At 41.0% G+C, this 23,493-nt stretch overlaps 1 protein-coding gene and 1 pseudogene across 3 annotated transcripts; one reads left to right on the forward strand and one right to left on the reverse strand.

The window, feature by feature from the left end:
* Positions 1-3,088: 3,088 nt before the first annotated feature.
* Sec11c (SEC11 homolog C, signal peptidase complex subunit) lies at positions 3,089-20,593 on the reverse strand. 3 transcript variants are annotated; one of them, XM_004858418.3, is made up of 7 exons: positions 20,284-20,466; positions 12,953-13,088; positions 11,882-11,991; positions 8,352-8,501; positions 5,717-5,836; positions 3,896-3,953; positions 3,089-3,289 (listed from the first exon to the last, which is right to left on the reverse strand). In XM_004858418.3, exons 3-7 carry the CDS (start codon positions 11,962-11,964, stop codon positions 3,236-3,238), a joined length of 465 nt encoding a protein of 154 aa, XP_004858475.1. In that variant the 5' UTR covers positions 11,965-11,991; positions 12,953-13,088; positions 20,284-20,466; the 3' UTR covers positions 3,089-3,235. The 3 variants fall into 3 exon arrangements, with proteins under 3 accessions (XP_004858475.1, XP_004858476.1, XP_004858474.1); XM_004858419.3 differs by having other exon boundaries at positions 12,949-13,088; XM_004858417.4 differs by lacking the exon at positions 12,953-13,088 and having other exon boundaries at positions 20,284-20,593.
* A 1,833-nt stretch (positions 20,594-22,426) lies between these two features.
* On the forward strand, positions 22,427-22,970 carry LOC101720355 (polyadenylate-binding protein-interacting protein 2 pseudogene; annotated as a pseudogene).
* The last annotated feature ends 523 nt before the right edge of the window (positions 22,971-23,493 follow it).

The raw sequence follows: 23,493 nt of genomic DNA on the forward strand, positions 1-23,493 counted from the left end.
TGTCTAGTATTTCCATAATATTAACACAATGGTTGCCGAAAGGGAAGGGTTGGAAGGGCAGTGGGTTAGGAACTCAAAGGCTCTACTACTCACCTCTTGAAATAAGTGAAGCTTACCCCAAAGTAGAAACTTGGCAGTTTTGATAGAAATCTAAATTGATCATAAGCAGTGTAGCAACCACCGAATTTCATCATATGTGATCATCATATGTCTCATTGCTGAGACAAAATACCCAACACCCACAAGTTAAAGGAGGAAAGGTTTATTTTGGCTCACAGTTTGTAGAGGTTTGTCCATAGTTGGCTGGCTCCAAGACAGGGTGCCATGGCAGAGGGCCATCACAGAAAATAGTCCATGGCATGGCAGGCAGAAGGCAGCAAGCAGCAGAAGCAAGCCCACCTTTCCCTTTTATCCCAAACAGGCTACAAACCTTTTGGCTGATGCCACTCACACCCAAGGTGGGGCTTTCATCTTTAGTAAATCAATTTAGCCACACAGAGAACTATGCTAATTCCAGTCAGTGGATTTAGTACCACACACCCTTAATCCCAGGGTCACACATCTTAGATCCAGCTAGCTCCGGAAAGCCCCACCTATGAGTGCATGAGTCTTTGGGGGAACATGTAGATACAAGCCATAAAAATATGCATCCCTTTAGAACACAATGAGGATTTGCTGGGTTGTCCCTATGCCATGTAGTGTCCTGAAGTCCTTGCATCAGTTTAGGTTTCACCTTAGTTGGTATTACTTATTTGGTAGGCACATTCTACTTTGATTCTTCTAAACTCTTAGGAAGTAGAAAAGTTGTTTAACCATGTAAAAAATACAGTTCTAGTTTTGGGTGTGTTTCAGATATTGAGGCTACAACAGAGAGCCTAAGATAAAAGAAATTCAATCCAGAATTAACTTTCATCACTTCCCACAAAGGAAGGACTGACAGTATCTATAAGGCCAAAAAGATCTTTTTCACCAACCATAATTAAAAGGCATTGGCTGAGCCACATTAGGTCTCTTCGGTGTCTTTGCAAAGTTCACATCAGAGTGCTAGGCATGTTCAAAAATTACCCAAAGCTCAGCCATGTTAAACACCTTTTTAAAGGCTATATTAACCAACTACAGAACCCAAGAAGGTGATGAAATCAGTAAGTCCCTCACTTCTGAAGGAGCTCCATTCCAGGAAAACATTCATAAGTCTGATTCGTTCTTAAATCCAACAAAGTCTTATACCCTTAACAGAAATATACAATGTAAAGCATAAAAAAGCCAAGCACACATAAATACTGTAAATAAACACAGCAGACACATTAGCTACTTCTGTGATTTGTTCATAATGCGAGGTCCATTCGTATCTGTGAAAGTTCTCAACTTGAATGTTTGTGAGTTGGGGACTCACTATAATGAAGTTTTGACCCAAGATTTAAAAATTCTATTTTAAGTTAAAGGAAGAAAAAAATCCACTTTTCTTAAGAAAACAGTTTATTAAAGGGCACAAGAAAACATTTTTAGAAAGTATTCTGTAATTTTTTTTTCACTATGCTGATTTCAAAAGGATGAGGTCCATTATTGTTGCAATAGCCTATTTAGTAGAGAGAAAGGATTAGAGGGCAAGCTGCCCCCAACAGAGTGCTCCTGCTGGTCTTTCCCAAGTCAGGAGCTTGCTCAGAGAGGAGCTGCGCAGGTGAGTGATGTGGCACAGGCTTACCCTGAAGAGGAAGAAAGTACCACAGGGTAATCTTTATTGAGTGCGCACTGGGTACATGTGCAGTGCTGTGGTGAAAGCATTCAGTGTTATTATCTACTTATTACTCATGACAGTCAATGTGGTAAATACAGTTCTCAGCCTCCATTTAGGCTGAGGGACGTTAAGTAATTTGCTTAGGCCACACAGGAGCTGAAGGGACTTTTAGGGTTTCTAAATTCTTAGATTGGACAAACCTAAAAGAATGAGGAAGATCTGTGAGTTCTGACTGAATATCAATGTCATATTCTTCAATTGAAAACAAAACACTTTTGTAAAACTGAAAAGTGGATTTTAAATATCCCTGGCCTTCCTTTTATACCTCTAACAAAGCGTGGTCTGGGCACCAGCAGCCTGAGCATCCCCCAGGAGCATATTAGAAATCCTGGCCCCACCCTAGACCTCTTGGTCAGAATCTGTTTAAGTAAAGCTGGGTGATCTGCACGCTCTGGAGGAAACCGTGAGAGCAACGCTCCAGCCTGCCACCACCTGCCCTTCTCAGAGCTTTGGGACTTACTGTTTCTGCTGGCTGGAATGCTATTCCCCAGGCTTGACATGCCTCATGCTCTCTCATTTCATTTAACTCTTCTTAGTGTCACCCACCTCCTTGGACATCTCTGAGCTCTATATGAGAAGCAGTATCTTCTGTCACCCTCTTTCTGTTTACCTTGCTTAATCTTTCTTCATGGCAATTAAACCTGAAATTACAGATTTATTATCTCTTCCACTCAGTACACTGTAACCTCCATCCGGACTGGGACTTTGTATTTCCAGCACCTAAGGCAGTGGTTGGGATAGAAGTGCTTGACAAATATTTGAATGAGAAACGATTTTAGATGTAGGACTATCTAGAGCACAGCAGAGATCCCTGGGAAATAGAAAAGGGGGACTGAGGGAAGGAACATGTCCCTTTCACCACTCCATATTTATCTGCAGTTTTCAAGGATGTGTGTACTGTTTTATAATTTATTAAACACTTTTCAAATAACTGAACAAACCACCTCAAGATATAGCACACTATGAAAACAAAGCAGATTGCATCCCTTCCTTCTAAAGGGTTTTAGGCTTTATTAATTTATCAGATTATACTTTAATAAATTTTCTAAAAATCCATGTCCTTTAAAGAGCCTGTTTGTCCCAAGAAATCCCACTGTTAAGTGAGTTTTATTTTTGAAATGCAGGCATTACAACCCTAGCACACGGGCTATGCCTTGTCCCCACTAGCAGGCCAGGCCCCTACACTGCTCACCTGTTTGTGAAGTAGTACAAACCCTCAGACTTGGTCAGTGACTAGCAAAGCAGCAGACAGACTGGGCGGATTCCAATCAGAGCTCACAAAAGAAAACAATCTTCACTGATGAATCATTTATTTGGACAAGACAAAAACGTCTCCACACAGTTTCCTTTTATACAGAAAGTGGAACATTTCAAATATATTACTTTTTCTCTTTTTCAACAGAATTCACTTCAGTCTGGTCCCAGGAACCACTTCTCATGTTAGGATTCACGTTTTAGTAACACATATGCACCCATTATAGCCAAAAGTGCATACTGTAAAGAAAACACAATGGAAAATTACTGTAAGTTTTACAAATAAATTTGGCTTATAAATGTACTGTATTCAGATGAAGTCTGTTCAATACTGCACTGAGGACAGAATCAAAAGATGACCTCTCCCCCATGCCTTGTTCTCCAAATTAGCTGTTCAATACCATACTGTGGTTAAAGACCCAAAAATATATCAATGGACTAAGGAGCAAACACCTGACAAACAGCTAGTGCAGTGCTTATTCCTATGTAGGTTTCCTATTATTTTTCAAGTGTTTTTTTTTTTCCCAAAAATAGTCATACTATTTCAATTGAAGCTTGTAGACAAACATTACTGGGTTTATTGTACTGCTTTTCTGTGTATTTGAAAATTTCCATAATAATGAGCAACAACTACATAAGTACCATTTTAGAACATAAAAGATGAAAAATGGTATTTTAAGTAATTTAAATGTCAATCTAAATGCTATGTTAATTTGTAGTTAACTATATATACCCTGCAGAAAAATTAATGGCAAAATATTTTAAGAAGATTCCCTCTTTACAGTTGTACAAATAAAAGCTCCAATATTTTAAAAAATAAATAAATACACATATATAAATTCCTACCTTGAATTTTGGATAGTCATTCATTATTATGGTGACCATACCAACATATGGCAAAAACCTAAGTTGTGGGAATAAAAAGCAAGAAATATATAATTGCTTATGATAATACTTGACACACTATAAATCAGCTTTAAGAAACAAATCTTCCATGATTACCACTGACTGTGCTTGTAAGGACAATATTTACCCCGTCTCAAAGGGCTTTATGAGTAAAAAGCATCAGAGCTAACAGTGAGGTTAATTTTTTTTAAGCAGGCACATGATTTGAGGTAGCAATGCTGCTTGTCTTCATTTACCACAATTATAATCACACATTGAGTCATTTGTACAAAGAGAATAGACACCTTTCACAAATCTATTGCTTATTTTTTTAGGAGAAAATTTTCAAATGGCCCATATAAAACTTGCTATTAATTAAAGCTTTAAAGCACACAGATAATTAGTTTGTAATTTGAAGAATCATTATCATTTTCATTTTGTGGTGCTTTTCAGGTGTAACAAATACATTTATTAGGCCGTAAATACACAACAATCTCATAACCTGTAGTCAAATGTGATTAAGATGCCAGAGAAAGAAGGTTCAGAGCCAATGATTATGCTGACAGTATTAATATCAATACGTCACTAGTTTGACCCATCTTGCCATCTCTGCTAATTCAAACTAGGTAACACACCCACAGTGTCCCCCAGCCAACAATCAGTAGCTCCCACCCCTCTCCTGTCCACAGCCTTTCCCCAGTGTTAGAAACAAGACTGACTAGTGGGAAGCACTCCTTGTCTCCCTGCAGATATTCAAGAGGAAACCCAACAGTTTAGAAAAATGGTTGGAGAGGGGTAGCAAGAGGCCTTACGCTACAATCTGATGATTAAAGCTAAATCTTAGACAATGGTAGCCAGTCTCTCCAACCTTATATCACTGGTGAAATTCAGATTAAGATAACAAGAAGACATTTCACAAGAGTTAAATATTAGCAACGTATCTGAAAGAAATCCGTTTTTGGTTTTAAGTTTTGGTGTTGTGTTGTGTTGTTTTGAGATAGGGTCTTCCTTAGTAGTTCAGCCTAGCCTTGACTCACTATGTAGCCCAGGCTGGCCTGGAACTCAAGACAATCCTGCTGCCTCAGCCTCCCAAGTGCTGGGATTACAGGTGTGTACCACCATGACTGGCTGCTTTTTTAATAAGAAGATAAGCTCAGAAGCAGAACTCATTGCTGGAACAATCATGCAAATTAATATCAAAAGATTTATCACAAAACTTTTTTTAGCTGTGAAAAGAAGATAATCTAAATATTTATCATGACAAAGAGTCTACCAAAAGATGTTTGAATACAAAAGTGATGTTGATTATTAGAATGGCATGTAGCCATTTTAAAAGATAAAGGTAGTAGAGACTTGACAAATAAATATTTCACACTTCCTGTTGGGTGAAAAAAGTCCAAATCTTCATGGTAACACTGTATATTATATGTGCATATACACACATCTATTGGCCACAGAGAGTACCCAGAACGTTCACCAAAAGGTCATCTCCGAGAGGATTTCTTGTAATTGTTATTTATAATCCACAAATAACAAATCTCTGAGGATTTATTTTGAAATGGAATTAAACCTATGATATACAGCATATGCTTGGATTTACTTTTAGGTTTTAGGTCCTTAGACAGTAAGTTTTCTTTAGTCGTCACAGAATAAACTAGAACTAATTAAAGTGCTCCTAACATATATTATTATGATTCTGTTGTTCTATAAATTTAGTTTCTGTTTTTAAATATATTTCCCTGGCTTCTTAACTGTCTACATAACTCAAAAGTTCATCCTCACCCTCGTGCTCTTCCCACCACGTCTTTCTTTTCCAGCCAGTTCTGGCCTTCTTTGTACAAGCCTCTATCATCGACTTCATTATTATCTCCTTTAGTCAGAAATTTGATGTCTCCATTATCTCTGGAAAGCAAAATAATGTCCTCTCAAAAGTTATTTTCAGCACAGCACCATTAAAAAAATATTAGTTTACCTAAGACATTATGGTCAGACATGAGCATTTAGAAACCAATCAAAGAACACTTGACCTTCCTTTGGTCTAAGAGGACTGCTTACAGATAATCACTCAGCTGAAGCACAAATCTAATGACAATTTCATAGTCTTAAATTCTAAAACACTTAAATAACCCTGACAAACAGAAACCATGGCAAGGCACCAGGGCACCAGGAAGGCAATGATTCACATGAAATACAGATCTTCTTTTTACTCCATGACTTCACTCCTTGAAGAAAAAGCTAGCATCTTAAATTATTTTTAATATGAAAATATGTGTATCAGTGTCACTCATCAGTGGATAAAATCAGGTGAACAGCACCTGTGCAGAATCATATCCAGATTCATGACCCAGCCAAATGTTGCTGACAGTGAGCTTTTCCAGGCTTACCTGTCATTCACCTCAAATCAAAAGGCAGGCTATGAGGCTGATTTAACAATCTGTGTTGAACTTGAACTGTTTTCATTCCTTTCCAGAACCCATGGGCCAGAACCCATGTGTTAGCATGAATTATGCTCCTCTTCACTCTAGACACAAACTTGGTTCCAGATGACAGACTTGAGCACAAGATGTTTAAATGCAACTGTGCTCCTAGGTGTCCTCAAACTTTTCCTTGCCTAATGTGAAATGTGTTAATGCTTTACTTCCTCCACCATTGAGCACAATGGTGAAAAATTTTGTTTGCAAGGAAATAAGAATCTCAAATGGCATAAAGCCAGTACATTAAAGAGACATGTGGGATTAATATTAAGTATTCTAACCTGGTGCTAAGATAGCCTTGATGCTAGAAACACAAAATTGTAGCATTATACACTTACAAAGAGGGTGGTCTTTCAATAAGACAAACTAAAAAAAAATACCATTATACTGAGGTAAAATATTTAAAGCCCATGAAAATCTGAAACCATCTCAAAAAGAGTACACTAATTTGCAGTCATGGTTAATGAGGAAATCAAGAAGATAAAACTCTTGGCACTCTGTCACAATTCATGCAAGTTACAACAAATAATCATCATTTGCTCAACTCTGAACAATTTTTCATATTTAGAAATTATTTTAAAGTCAGGTGAGAGTCACATCATGACTGAACATGCATGCTTCTTTCTCAGTGAGTTAACAAGTAGACATCAGGTAACCATTAGAATAGTACCAGTATATCAATGCAAACTGAAACTGGATTGTCAATCTTAGCACAGAATGAAGCAAATATTTTAATTGTCAATATATTTAGGGAACACCCAGGAGCAATGAATGGAATGAGAATCTAATACCATTCATGTACAGTTATCTAACATGCACGTGTGCACACACCACACAAGAAATCCTCCATTATTTAAAAATGCAAGTATACATCCCTAAATTTAATTCTATAAATCATGTAAGTAAAAATGCTACAGTAAGCTGTATAAAGGTAAATGAATAACTCAAGTTTATGCAATACTGTATAACATTTTCACTCTCTCATGGAAACTTTCTATACTTGAGATAGAGGTAAATGTTTTGGTTCTAAAAAAAGAGACCAGACCTTGTTAAGATCTTAATAAGTCATCTGGCATTTAAGGGAAAGGCAAGGCTATCTATGAGGGGGAAAATTAATGCAGGATATGCCAGGACCAAATCATGAGATGAGTTAGGGAAAAGAATTTTTATCCACATAGGGCTAATATTATGCTGAAAATACCATTTGGCCAAAGTGACATAGAGAAACAGCATTTTTACACTTTTCAAAAAATAATTCTCATATCATGTACTAGTAAAAATAAACTTAAGGCATTCGCAATAAAACTAAATAACAACGCATAACTTTTAAATTAGCCAGAGAATCTGTTCTATTCAACACAATGTAGGAAAAAAGATAACAAAAATGTATAGTAAATGCACCATGTAAAAAATAATGGCAATAACAAATGCTTATCTAGCTTTAAAATAATTGTAAACTGTAAATTGTAATAATTGTAATTGCAAATTATAAATTTAAAAAATAATAATTCTCTATTAAAGTAATCCTTTATTAATGTGATTTGGTTTTCTTTACAACTCCTTCAGTAACTAATACAATACACTCTACCTTCAACTGTTGCAGCAATTTAAGTTTTAAGTGCACAGTACACAGTTGTTCTTTTAATTTTATTATATTTGTTCATAATCACCCTATGAGTTATTATGTGTAAAATATTATCACTTCCATTTTATGGAGTGAGGTAGCTACTTCAAAATCACCCAGTTAGTAAATGGCAGAACTAAGAACATAATCACGTGCTCCCCCCGCACCCAGTACTGAATATCAGACTCAGGACCTTGCACTTTCGAGGCAGGTGTGGTGCCACTGAGCTAAATCCCTGCCTAATCTCATGCTTTTACTACTATTTAATTAACCATTAAAACCATCTCCCCAAATTTACAAAAACAAAAAGTCTCTTTACTTTTCATGAACTTTGATTACTCTGTGAACTATTGGAATGTCTCGTCCTTCAACTTTAAAAACAACTATTTCACCAGCTCGAATAGGGTCTTCCCGGAAGTTTGTGAGGAACAGAAGGTCTCCCCTGTGAAAGGCTGGTTCCATACTGCCACTGAAAGAAACATAAAGTCAGTATCAGCACTGCCCAGCATCCAAAAGATGATGATAATAAACTTACCAGTCAGAGTTGAAATACTCATCAATAATCACTGTGGTTCCTTCAGTTCAAGTGATAATGAAATGTGAGAGAGGAATTGATTTCTACTTAGACTGAAGAATGAAAAGGGCATTAGTAAGGCTTGTGCACTTTGCAGTAGGTAGGACAAGGAGCAAGAATAATATGGACTCTTTGAAGTAAAAGCTGTCAATTTTTAGTCTTAAAACAAGCTGCACTTATACAAATATATCACTATTTTCATTCAGAACTGCAGCCTCTTACAGTTAGGGCAACTCTGGTTTCACAGCATATCTCCAACACCTAAGATATTGAAATACTTATTCATGGAATGAGAAGCAGACAGTGAATTAATAAACTGGGAGCACGATAAGTTTCAATAAACTATAGCCACACTGGAACTGGGGACAAAATGTGAACCCTGGTCTTGCCTCCTGGGATATCATCATTTTGACCATATTCTACAAAAGCCCTATGGTGAATTTTTTAGTGGATTGAAAGTGAACTACAATCTACTGGGAGGTCAGGTTAAAAACCCAAAATTCATTGTATATACACAAATGCTTTGTTTTAATACATGAGAAAAGAACAAGGCCTAAAAATATGACTTGATAGGGGCTGTGCAACAAGGATGAATGAGTAATGTCTGTTCAGCAGGAGGGAAGAAAGAGAGAGCCAGGCTATGGAAGCCATGCAGACCTTTACAGGAAACAGCAGCTCACCAAACTGGCCCTCCTTTCCAATTGCCCAGCCCTGGTATCCTCCAAACTTCCCAGCATAATCAGAATGCAGTAAGTAGACATGCAGTGGGACTGGCCAGTCACTAAGCACCAGCTGGGAGGTTTATGTTAAAGTAAAACCAGTGCACTAAGGATTGTAACAGATCTGGTGCTCAAAACCAAGAAATCTAAATTAAAAGGGGACAAGGGATTTGCAATAGAAATGACCAAAAGGAAAAGAAAGAGAAAACATAGGAATAAAATAAATTTAGGGCTTTATTGTTTCTCAACATGGAATTCATTTTGTCTTTCAAACATGAAATATAATTGCTTCAGAGTTGTGTTCTCTTTTAAAGAACAATTGCTAAAACGCTTAAGATAATTTCTTCAACCATGGCTTCATGTTTACTTCTTCAACAAAACACAGAAGATGTTTCTAGAAAACTGTCTTAGTCCATGATAACAGGATTGCAGAGAGGAGAGAACTCCCTGTACAAGTGTCAATGGGAAGAAGGATGCACTGAAGTTTGGCATTGAGGGATATGATCTGTCCCAACAGGAAAGCAGTTCTTTTAAGTGTTTCCCTAATATCTACTTACATTTGCTTTTCTCCTGAGCCAGGGATTCCCCCAGGGTCACACAGCCCTCAGGGAGGTCAATGTTTTATTTTGTCAAACAAAAATTGCTTTAGAATTATAAAGGATGCTTTTTTAAAAGTTCCTATGCACTGCAATTTCACAATTATCTCTTTGTACAAATATGTCTATGTGATTTGAGGAGGAGAGCCAGGTGTCCTCAGAGTTGGCATTGCTCTACCAAAAGCAATTGTGAGATGCTTGTAACATAGCCTCCCGGAGCCTCAGGTTCCTAATCTGTTACGTAAACTGGATCATCTTAATTTGAGGTTTTTAATTTCTTTTTCATTTTTTTGGTTTTGTGTGTGTGTGCGCGCACACACATACATGAGACCATGCACACACTTGGGATTGAACCTAGAACCCTGTGCATGCTAGGCAAGTACTCTACCACTGAACTCCATCTCTTACCCCCCTTTTAAAAAGCCTTAAAATCCTTCCTTCAAATGAAACCCGCCCAGGTAATATAGCCACATAAAATACATAAAAGTGGAACTACTGCACCTGAAGCAAGGCCAAGGTGTCAAGGGTCCAGGAGCCTGGTACCTTTCTCTGTGAGACCTGAGTGACTCCATTTTAAAGTTTTGGCCCCATTTTAGAGTAAAGGTGCCCTGGACATAAATTCTAGTTCCGAGAAAAACCACAAGATGCACTTTGGCCACCTGCCTGTGATAATGTCCAGCAGTCCCCTAGCAACTAGCCTAGCGACAGCTAATCGGTAGCTGCCTCAATGTCCCAGATGCTCTTCTCGATGGCCTGCAACAGCTAATCAGTAGTTACCCCAATACCCCAGTATCCCAGATGTTCTTTTCGATGACTTGAGCAGCCATTTGCAGTTCAGCGCGCAAGGCCCAGCCAATTAGGTTTAAACTTTCAAAACTTGCTAAATGCTAGCCAATTGTGTGATTTGCGTGTGATTTGAAACCCCGCGCCTTGCTGTAACCTCTATAAAAACCCCTGGTGTTTTAGAGTCAGGGCTCTCAATCTTGACCCGCTGCTTCGGTGACAGTTGAGAGTCCCTGCTCGAGCTTGAGTAAATGACCCTCGTGTGCTTGCATCGGAATCGGTTCCTTGGTGGTCTTTGGGGACCCCGCGATCTGGGCACAACATCTCCTTCCTATCTATCCATCAGAACCCAAGAGACTCCTGGAGCACAGTGTAAACACCAGTGAGTCAGGGTCCCCTCAGCTCTGCTGTGAGCTATGCTATCCTTAGGCAGGTACATTTATGAAAACTGTCTGTAAAAGTGTGCCCTTTGGCCAGTCGCACAAGGGTGGCCTGGAGAAGTGTGCACATGGCTGCAGCCTCACGATGGTACAACAAAGGGGTTATCTCCCCAGCAACAGTAAGATCCAATCATCTGAAACATGCTGGACAGAGAGCATCCTGAAGCACCTACCAGCTTCCAAACAAGGTCATTTGATTCTAAATCGACTTAAGTTTTTCCCCTCGGGTGACTTCATGGCTGCATGAAGTTGACTTTGGCATTTATTCTTCTAAAATAAACATGCTGTACTCTCATAAGCACAAAAGTCTCTAAAAGACAGCAGCTATCTACAACAGTATCATTGAACAAGACTGAAAAAGTACCAGGCACTTGCTAGGCACAGGGCACTCTGCCTGTTAGGTACAAAGAAAACAAAGTGACATTTTTAACTTAGTTATTTAAAAATAAATTTGCACAACAAATTATAAGATTGTTAAACTGTCATTTATACGTGGATTAAATGTACTAGTATCAATATAATTAAATCTCTAAAATGTCAATTGAAAAAGATAAGATTTTCCGCCAATACCACAAAAAAATGGGACAATGTCAAAACAATTATCAATAAAGAAGATTCTAATAGTTTATCCAATTCAAATCTTGAGTAGTGGTTGTCACATAGATCTCACTCAAGGTCCGTCCGCTCCACCCCTCTGCCCCAGCATGACAGGGGACGGGGCTGGCTTGTGGACTTACCTCAGCACCACCACGATGGGGCTCTCGCTGCCTGTGAGGACAATCAAGCCTTTCCATATCATGAGTGCAGAAGACACGATCATGGCAAAGTTTAAAACCTGGTAGTACAGCTGGAATGAAAAAGGCCAAACCCAGAGTGAAAACCCACTGGCGTAATATTCACCAACCCAAAGCCAGAGATGAGCTTCTAAAATAAAACAAAAAACAATGTGATTTTAGGACATGAAACTAATTTGCACAAGGTAAAAAATTAGGGAGTGTTTTAATTTTCTTTCCAAAGAAAAAGCCTTCCAAATACCGTCTCTCCTTCAGGGAAAGGAGTGGAGGGAGAGTAATCTATGGGGTGTGCTTTGTTAAAGCCCCAGTGAGGATCTAGTGGGAATCCTTTAGCACCACAATCAAAGCTGGTCTCAGATGGAAGCCTTACAATATGACACAGATTAGCGACTAGGCCTCTGCATCTGAAAATTACCAGTTAAAAGGGAACAAAAACATTAAATACCAGCATGTTGAATTGTTCCATAAACATGATCAGCAAATATTTAAGAACTCAGAAGTCAACATAATGGCTAGTTGTTAGAAAGAGGTTTAAACTGCCCCCACCCCACCTCCCACCACTTCATTATGACCCACAGGGATGGCCTTCCTTCCCCTCCCAGTCCACACACGCTAAAGCCCAGGTTCTTCCTCACTATAGCTGCATGCCAACCCTTGGGTATGGCAAAGCAACACCTACACATATACCAACATCCTTTAAGCTGTGGTTAAATTGTCAGCCAATTGCCCACCATCTTCCAAGAGACTACAGGAACTAAAGCCACAGTGTCTGACTCCTCAAAAGGTAAGCCTTCAGGGCCTGTTCCTTCCTGCCCCGAAGGAAAGCACTTGACTGGTACCTGCCTCGCCCTACGCTAGCAAAGCCCTTTCCAAACTCAACTTCTGGACCTCCTCATCTCCAGTGACCTTCTTTCCTCCCTGCCTTGGAGCCATCCACTCCTTGGAACACACCCTAGAATGGAAACTGCTGCAAGCCCACATCTCTAATTCTCCTGGCACCACGGGCTCACCTACATGTTAGGACTCCTGTTCTTTCAGGACCTCTGGCCCTCACTTCTGCTTTCCACCCTCAGCATGCAGCATGCAAGTTCTCACAGTGGTCTCCACATCCTCCATCAGGTCCCTTACTCCAGAGATCTTCTGTTTATCCCTTCGGGAAATAAACACCTCCATCAGTGAAGGCAAACCTTTTAGAGACCAAGTACCCAACCTGCAATTTATGATAAATAAAGTGCCAACACTGCAATTAAACCTGAATACTGAGCTATTGGTTTAGAAAAAACAACTGTTATCTGATGCTTAGCTGCTGGGGCTACTTGGCTCACCACCACTGACCTGAACTTCACCTTGGAGGGGAAGGCCTCTGAGCGGGGTGGGAGGATAACAAGAGATCTCACACTTCTTGGCTTTTTCACCCAATCTAATTTATTTCAGCCCCACTTCCCTTTCACCTTAAGTTTCAGAGATATCTACTACCACCAAGTCTTGAGTCTTTGAGGATTCTGCAACACAAATAGTGAAGGTTGTCCCTCAGCTTCCCCTAGGGCCACTCAGCATTTTGACTTCCTCCGGTTATGTCAGTTACCTTTCTTCCATATGACTCCTAGCCACCAGTATTTGGTTTATCTTGTTTTCTTGTCTGGACTCCTTATCTTAGAAAAATGTGACTTAAATTTCCTTGGGCTGAGGATTTAGCTCAGCAGCACTGTGCCTGCCTGGCAAGCGCAAGGTCCTCAGTTTGATTCCCAGTACCAAAAAAAAAAAAAAATTCTCCTTACTGTTGTTTCAGTGGTGTTTCAAAGTGAAATTAGGTAAGTTAGATCCCATCCCATCTTAGCTACCTACTGCTCTCCAGAAAATCCTTTTGAAAGGAGTTTGGAATTAGGATCTTGATCATGTAACACTGAACACTGTCTCCTCAAATATCTAGACTTAATTTGAACAGAAATAGAATGTGGAGGCATAGATTCTTTTTGAGTTCTGAATATAGTATTTTTTGGTACCAGGATCTAACTAGGGACCTTGCGCTTGCGAGGCAGGCGGTAGAATCACTGAGGTAAATCCCTGGCCCTACTGAGTATAGTTTAAGAGTAAGTGCAGGAGTCCCAGTGTGCAGTAGAACATACTATTTCAAGGCCACTAGGGAAGATTATAAATGTTTAACCACAAAGAAGTGACGAAAGTCTGACATGATAGACATCCTAATTATCCTGATTTGAATATTATACAATGCTTACAGGTCAAAGCATCACATTGTACCCCATAAATCATATAATTACTATTTGTCAAGTAAAAATAAAACGCTAAATAGTTTAAAATATAGTTTTTTAAAAAATGCACAGGGCCTGGAGAAATGTGGCTAGACACCCAGGAAAGTCTAATAGGATGTGCCAGGTGGCTTTGTAGGGTGATGACTTCTGAGTGTGTAGTCGGTCCTTTGTAGCAGTGACTTTCAAACATCAGCATGCACTAGAAATCACCTGGTGGGCAAAAAAAACTGCATTTCACACAAGTTCTCAGGTATTGCTGAAGCTGCTGGTCTGGTGCCACAGTTTGAGGGCCACTGTTCTATGGCATTGATTCTAAATCTCGGCTGCACACTAGAATAATGTGAGGAAGTCTTTGGGAGGTAGGAGACACAGTTTCGACCTCAGACCAACTGAATCAGTGGGAGGTTGGCATCCTGTTTTCATAAAGAGCCTGCTAAATAATTCTGATGCACAGGGAGGGTAGATCCACGGTACTATACCTCTTCCTTCCCTTTAGCATAAATTGCTCTATCTTGACCCCTTCCTCTACATGAAATCTTCCTCCCTCCACCTTTTACATTCCTCTCTTTCACAGTCAAACTTCTCAAAAGAGCTTCTATCCCTAGGTAGAAATCTGAGTCCACTCTGACCACTTTCTTCTTTTGCCAGTTCTTCCTCCGTCACCAGAACCTCCAAATGTTGGCATCAGTACCACCATGCCATGTACTCCCACTTCTAGACTAACAGTCACATGCCTGACATTTCCACTCGGATGTCTTTAAAGGTAACTCAAACTCTACATATCAAAACTTATCTTCCCCCCAATGTTTTCAGTGCTAGTGATATTTATCTCAGGAAATGGCATTGCCATTCACCCCATTGTTCGTAGCCACCCACTACCCATCCATTTTATACATTTCCAAACTGTATTCAGTTCTCTCTATTCCCACTGCTGCCACTCTCATCCAAGTCACCAAAACAACCCCCTGGGCCACTACAAGAGCCTCCTACAGGTCTCCTGAAGTCACACACCAAACCATTCTACATTCAGTACTTGCTTTGAAATGTACATCTGCTCCTCTGGTCACATCTTTGTCCCACTTAGAGCCCTTCAATTGTATTCCACTACTCTGAGGACAAAAAGCAAATCTTAACGGCCACCAAGGCCCTGTCTGACATGGAGACCTTCACTGAAGCTCACCGTACCTGTGGTATCTGTCAATGCTTTAAACAGTGTATCCTCTTTCCACTCCCAGACCTTACCCAGATATTTCCTCTACCCAGAAGGCTCATTCCCTGAACTGCCTGGCACACCAAATACTCATTCATCTTTAAGTCTCACTTTAAAATCAGTTCCCAAGGGAAGCCTTTCTCAATTTACCGGACCAGGAGTCAGCAAACTTTTTGTTTAAAGAGCCAGGTAATATATATTTTAGGTTTACAGGCTACCAATATCTGTCAAAACCACTTAACTCTGCGACTTAGCAGGAAATCAGCCATAGACAATATGTAAAAGAATGAACATGACTATGCTCCAATAAAATATTATTTCTAAAAACAGATGAAACACTGGAGTTTGCTACCTTTGCTGTAGGCCAGCCCTAGGTCTTCTTGTTATATATTCTCACTGCATTCTATACCTCTTTATAACATCCTTCACCATTATAATAATACATAATATGTCTTTCATATTATGCTGTAAGTTCCATGAAGGCAGGGATCATTTCAGCCTTGTTCAGAACTGTATCCTCAATATTCAACACAGGTCTGGCAAAAGGTACTCCATTTGTTCAAGTAAATAGTGATAGAACAAATGTCTTCAATACATACATGGTGTTATGGCTTGTATCTAGATGTCCACCACAGTTTCATGCACTCATGGGTAGGGCTTTTCAGAGGTGGCTGGATCTAGGATGTATGATAACTAAACTGGATTAGCATAGTTCTGGGTGTACATAATGGGAAGTCTCACTCTGGGTATGGGTGGCACCACCCAAAAGGCTTGTAGCCCGGATGGGATAAAGGAGGAAGGGAGGCTTGCTTCACTCCACTGCCTCCCGCCAGCTCTGCCACAGACTATTTCTCCTCTCTGATGTCCCTCTGCCATGCTGTCCTGCCTTGGAGCCAGCCAACTATGGATTGAAATCTCTATAAACTGTGAGCTAGTTTCCTCCCTTAACTTGTGGGTGTTGGGTATTTTGTACCAGCAATGAGTAAAGTAACTATGACACATGGTGAGTGCAAACAAATTAGCATTAAGAAAAACATTAAAATTCCAACAAAAAGATAAAAACGTAAAACTATAATTTTCCAAAGAGAAACTACAAGCATCAAATAAACATTTCAAATGTTCAAACCAATAATCCTACCTCCACTCTCCATCCTATCTCTGCTTTTTGTTTTCTCACCCCTAGGAAACTTAAAGGTTTGTTTTGTTTTTTAATACTAAGACTCAACATTAGTTGATATAATAATTCTGAAAGCAATTTGGCATTAGAATCAAGGGGCTGTTCTTGGCTCAATAGTTCTACCTCTAGAAATTCAGTCTAAAATAAGGCAATAGGGAATTATGGCCCAAAGATATTTAACAGTCATATTTCTAATAATGTGGAAAAGGAAATACTGTAAATGACCAACAATAAGGAAATGACTGAGTAGAAAATGGCAGATTACTCCATTATTTCAAATTAATACACAAAGAACTTTAATGATTTGATCAAACACTCAAAACACGTTAAGTAAAAAATATCAGCTGCAGTAGGAGCTCAACAAACCCAAGGAGATGCACATTACCATAGGTGATTTTAGGATGGCAGAATTATGAATCATTGAATTTTCTTTTTTAAAGTATTCTCTGGTCTTTAAAATTTTTTGAGCATGCACTAATTATGAAACCTCAGGGAAAAACTGTTTAAAGGAAGTGCAATTTGAAAGAATTTTGGAGCCATTAAAATAATGATTTTTGAAGAATGTACAAAACATGAAAACATTTTCTGATATGATAAAGGAAAAGCCGAGTTTTAAAAATCTCCCTTGCCGGGTAGTGGTGCACACCTGTAATCCCAGCACTTGGGAGGCTGAGGCAAGAGGATCACTGTGAGTTCGAGGCCAAACTATGATACATAGTGAGTTCAAGGCCAGCCTGAACTACACAGCAAGACCCTGTCTCAAAAAAACAACAAAAAAAGAGGTCCCTTGCCAATATTACAACTATGTGAAATTATGTAGTTTGAGGCAGTTTCGAAGGATACAATTGAAAGTGAGGACATGAAAAGAAAATTAAAATAACTGCTAAGGTATTTCAGTGCAATTAATGAAAATACAAATATTATAATTCAACTTCACAGCTACACACAGTTTTTTAACTACTTGGCTACTGTGTTAATAGCAAATTATAAACCTAGCATTATATTCCTAGGAGAACAAAAAAGGAAACTGAAGTGCTAAATGGACACTGTTAAACCATTGCTTCTTAAGTAAAATCAGCTTTGGGCAACTCACACCGGAAGTCATTTATTGGAGTTCACATTCAAAACCTTTCCCACCTGCTCTGCTTAAATGACTTGATAAACAACCGTTGTTTCATTATGAATTTCAGATCTGATTAGGAAAGCTCCAGTGTGATTTTAAACAAAGTCTCCCATTTTAGATTGTTTTTTTTTCTTTTCAAAACGTCAGGTTCTGCCCTAATGAAAGAAAATTATAAATTTTTGCCACTTATCTACTAGAGATCTTGTACGAAAAACATTTTCCAGAATGGTTTTCTATGCTTGAAAAATTCAAGAGGAATAAAATCAATTCTTAAAAAATGGCAAAATACACAAAAACCTAAGTGCAAAACCATAGATCAGACTTCCAACATCCCACCTGTAAGGTATCTATGAATCTGAGTATAGGTTTGACATCCAGGAATCTAGAAACATAAAATTTGACCAAACTACTGACAAGCTGAATGGACTCTAAAACATAAACCACAATTCTCACTGGTGCCTTCTGTTGTTTATCTTTGGCTATCAAATTTGTACTCTCAGCACTCAACTACCCCAGCAGAGTTTGGAAGTAGGCCCACACTCAGTTCTTGTCAACCAAAACAAAAATAACCACTTTCTAAGGGCTTTAAGCAAACATTTCATACCACATATTCTGGCTACAGAACAGCAGAAACACCAGTAACTATATTTCTTCCTCTCTTCCTCAGTACTGAAACAAAGAGCCCTTGTCTTGCATGTGGCTCTCATCTTAGCAAAGAGGAGCAGTAAAGAAAGGAGTTCCTGCTGCCAAGACTGGTGCAGCGTACAGGCCTGACAAGGTGTCACAGGATGCTATTTTGAGAAGAAAAAGAAACAAGCAAAATGACAAAACTTTAAAAAAAAAAATACCAAAGGACAGATTTGAGCTTCTGAATTTTAACTAGAAGACTAGCAAAATGGGCCATGTAACCAGCTACTGAAAGGCTTATCATTAAGAATGGGAACACATGGATCTTCCAAAGGGCAAACTAGGTTAGGCTTTCTTTGATAGTCTGCAATTATAACCATTAGTAATCAGTATCACTTTGAGAGACGTTTAAAAAATCTAATCGGTAATCTAGATTTTAAAATAAAGCTCTCTTTCTGGAAGAACCTTCCTGTGAACAACATCAGTGCTCAGTTCATTAGCTATTGGTGTTTTAAGCTAGTGCTATTCTCTACAATACCTCATCACAATCACAGGAGTTGATCAGCTATGCAGATCCTAGACATGACCAGATCCTAAACACAGTTCATGAACTCCAAGTCATCAAGCTTCCACACTGCTGCACTAGTCTGAAATTCTATGGAAGGAAGGAAGGCTGGATGGATGGAAGAAGGAAAGGAGAGGGAGGGAGGAAGGGAAGGAAAAAAAGGGAGGGGAAGAAGGAGGGAAGAAGGAAGGAGGGAAGGAGGGAAGGAGGGCAGAAGGAAGAAAGAAAAGGCAAGAAGGAAGAAAAGGGAGGGAAGGAGGGAGGGAGGTGCCCAAAGAAGTAAGTAGTGGCCTACCATTGGCATCGCTGCAACTCAATTCTGTATACTGGAACAAATGAAACGGGATGTCATAGAAATAATAAGAATTAACAGCATTTTCACTAAAACCCTCTGGTAAAAAGGTTCTATTTTTTTCTTGCCACTATTTATTATTCGTAGCAATAGCAGTAACATCCGTCATGATATCTGTCCACAATAGGCTAGAAACTCAGTCACATATTCCTGGCAGTGAGGATTTCCAATCCCTACTCACTTTCACTTTATACTGAAGAGACAATGACCCAAAGACAAGGATGATGGCCAACACCTGGCTAAGAGGAGAGAGCAAAAGGGAAGTTTTCCTCTGAGATCCTGTCTCGGGAGTGAGAAATCAACTCCAGCTGCCCAAAGATCCCCAAGTTAATGGCTTCCTGACTTATAGTGCAGCAAAAATGATGGAATCAGAGAAGGAAATTCGAGAAGGCTTCTGGAATCCCGATTGGAACACTGGGTCAGTCCACAGTGACTGAGCACCACTTATGAGCTCTCTAGATACAAGGAGCATTACTGAGTCCCAACGCATATGCCAGAAAAAAGCAATGGGGGGCGGGGGGTGGGGGTGGGGTAGAATCCTTTGGGAGGTATCGCTGGACAGCTCCCATTTGTGAAAAAGTTCTTCCTTTCCGCCTCTCTGCCACTACCCCCCCCCCGCGCGCGCGCTGCCAGGCCTCCAGCGCCACAGGGACAGCTGCTCCCTCTTCACTCCGCGGCCCTTAGGATACACGCTGACAGCTGTCACTCGCGCTCTAATCATCTAGCCTCGCTTGCCCAAGCGCATCTGATAGCCATTGTACAGGGTTCTCTTCCCCTTCCTACCCAGCCCTCCCCTAATGTGCTCTTGTCGGTGAAAGAAAGCGCACACATTTGCCCACACGTGGGTTTGGGAGGATTTGAACCCAGGGCCGCTGAGAGCCCAGCAGGGGAACTTCAGGTCGCCGCCCGGCCACAGTCACCCGGAGGTGCCTTTGCCAGAGCCCTCCAGGGGAAGCCCAGAATCCCCGCATCCAAGGCGGTCCCGGCCCCGGGGCGCGCCCCCAACCCCGGCCTCCATTACCTGGCGCTTGTTCATCTTCCTCAGGTCCCCGAATATGTCCAGGCCGAATGAGGGGAGATGCGTCCCCACCGCGCCCGCGCGCACCATGTTGGGGTCTCTGGGGGCCCCAGTGGCCAGCCGGCTGCAGGTGTCACACACAGCTGCGGAGCTCCGGCCGGCCCCGCCCACTAGCTCTCATCCTTCCGAGCCTCCTGACCCGACGGTCGCTTAGGCTTCTGGGAATCGTAGTCCCACGAGTCTTGGGCAGCATTCGGCCCGAGAGAAGGAAAAACTACTTCTCCCACAATGCCGCGGGGCGAGAGCCTCAGCCAGTGAAGACCCAGGCCTCCTCGGCAGGGCAGCGAAGGGGCTCAGGATCCTTGTCCTCCCCTTCTGAGGGAATGTGGGCCAGTGGATGTTCAAGCACGTCTCAGGAGCAACTCGAGAAAGTGACTTCTTAAGAGGAACGGAATTCCCAAGACTCTGCTCAGGCGCCGAAAGGACACCTAAGGCTCCCTCGCAGCCACCTAGTCGTGTATCTTGGCTATTGGATAGCTCTGGTAAGGGAAGGTGGGGCTTCTACCTTGAAGGCGGAATGTGCACAATCCGGGTGGTGCCTAAAATGAGGGCGGGCCTTGGGCGAGGCGGGACTTTTGAAGCTGTCGGGTTCCCGCTCTGAAAGAGTTGGATTTGAATGCGAGGGAGCATCTCTTAATCTCAGTGACCGTCACAAACCTTTACAAAACGCATAGTATGCACCTGATCCTGTTCTAGGCATTTTGAGAAACATCCGTGAAGAAACAAGCAAAAGTCCTCTTCCTCCTGAAGCTTACATGGGGCAAGCATAATAGGTAAATAAATTCTACAGTACCTAAAAGGTGATGGTGCAGTGAAAAGAAGAAAAACAGAGAAGTGGGATGGGAAACTCTGGAAGAAGAGAGAGCATGTTGCAATTTAAAATATTCCAGCAACCGACTTGCCGTAAAGCTAGTGAAAGGTAAGCTTTTGAACCCTACTGTTGCCAAGGCTCTTTCCAAAGCCTGGAAGAAGCATTGCCCTAGACTTTTGTAAAATTTTCCAAAGCAAGGTAGTAAGTCCTCGACTTACAAAACGAGTTCTATTCCAGGAGAACGTTCGTAAGTCCTACAAAATGATTCTTATACGGTATTTGAATTTTTACTGGCTAAGAGTTCTGTTTCTTTGCATTCTATCTTCCCCTCCATCACTTCTGTTATTAGGGAGGATAAGGAGCATTTTGAGGATCCAGCTAAAGAGAATTTGAGCTGGAAATACATTTAGCTTGGATTGAGTGGATACATTTATGTGGCTCATGGTCATTTCCTGCCATCCTGGTATAGGAACAATGTCTTCTAGGAATATTGCCACCCTCTGGACCAGTTCACCTGATGTCATAACAGGAAGTTGCACTAGAAGTGATATCTGATCTGAGGGTTCCTACAGCATCCAGCCTCAGAAGTATATGGGTAGGAAAGAAACAAGGTTTAAAATGTACAGATTCAGAAACTAGTCTGTGTCCCCACTGCAAGGGGGAGGGGAGGGGGTGGAAAAGGGAACATCAGTACCCACCCTTACCCTGACACATGCCTGGCTGAGCCTTCAGAGGGCCCGCTGCTCCCGCTTCAGGCCTGGCCTTAGCTCTTCCATCCTGGGAGAAGCTTTCCGTTCTTGACCTCATGAGCTCAGCGTGCCCAGGCCGGCCGTTGGTGTGGAACAGCACCTCGCCGACTCCTACCTCTTCCGTCCTCCACCTCCCCCATGGGTGGGGAGAAGGGCATGCTGCGAAGGCCTGGAGAAGAGGTCGGGCCACAGCAGCCCCTGGCTGCCTGGGAGACCTTGCGGGTTAGAAGCTGCAGGGATCCAGGCTGGTGACTCACTTAGAAAATTCGAGTCGCTAACGTTTGATTATACGCAGGGCTTATTTGGTAAACCAATGCTGCTTCTCCTGCAACCTTCTCTCTGGGGAAAAAGGCATAAGGTACACGGTTTTGGAATTTGGAGACAACATGCACCACTTTGTGTTACCTTAACCCATCTACAAGTGATTCATGAGGCTGCCAGTTTTAAGAGATGACCATAACAAGAAAAGGTTCTGCAAAAATCCAGCTCCTGTGCAAATTCCACACATTTAGGTCTCATGATGCAGTAGGTGTAATAATAACTCCAAGTAGAAGGGAGGCGGCAGGCGAAGCGCACGTCGATCAGGGGGAGCGCACGTCGAGCCCGGGAGCGGTGCAATCCGCGGAGGCCAACAGGATTCGTTGGCTGTCTGTCGTCCCCGCTGCCTTGCACTGGGTTAAAAACGACAACAAACGATGAAAGATCCAAGTCGGAGCAGTACTAGTCCAAGCATCATCAATGAAGATGTAATTATTAACGGTCATTCTCACGAAGATGACAATCCATTTGCAGAGTACATGTGGATGGAAAATGAAGAGGAATCCAACAGACAAATAGAAGAGGAGTTGTGGGAAGAAGAATTTATTGAACCCTGTTTCCAAGAAATGCTGGAAGAGGAAGAAGAACAGGAGTGGTTTATTCCAGTTCGAGATCTCCCACAAACTATGGACCAACTCCAAGACCAATTTAATGACCTTGTTATCAGTGATGGCTCTTCTCTGGAAGATCTTGTGGTCAAGAGCAACCTGAATCCAAATGCAAAGGAGTTTGTTCCTGGGGTGAAGTACTAAAATATTTGAGTAGACGGGGCCCTCTTTTGGTGGATGTAGCACAATTTCCACACTGTGAAGGCAGTATTAGAAGACTTGATTGTAAAAGCTCTCTCGTCACTGTGTTACACTTGTGCATTGCCAAAGTTTTTGTTAGTCTTGCATGCTTAATAAAAGTGCTGAGACTTGTTAAGTAAAAAGCTGTCAAACATTTACTGAAAATAGAAATGGCCCCATAGCCAATGTAAAGACAGTGAGGAAAGAAACACCAGTCAAGTTGTGACAAAGCACCAAATTAAACAAACTCTAAATCTTACTAAATTATCATCTTTGAGACTAAACTGGTCCCTTAGGATTAACTAACACTTGTTAATGTCTACACTTTGTAGAAATGAGTAAATTTAAATTACACATTTCTCAGTTCCATTTGTCCTTATAAGAAGAATCTCCTTGAGGCAGGAGGATTGCTGTGTGTTGGAGGCCAGCCACAGCTACATAGTGAGTTCAAGTCCAGCTTAAACTATATATAGCAAGACCCTGTCTC

This window comes from Heterocephalus glaber, unplaced genomic scaffold, assembly GCF_053883595.1.
Source record: "Heterocephalus glaber isolate CG9 unplaced genomic scaffold, H.glaber_assembly_v1.0 deba00000331, whole genome shotgun sequence".
NCBI classification, from domain to species: domain Eukaryota; kingdom Metazoa; phylum Chordata; class Mammalia; order Rodentia; family Bathyergidae; genus Heterocephalus; species Heterocephalus glaber.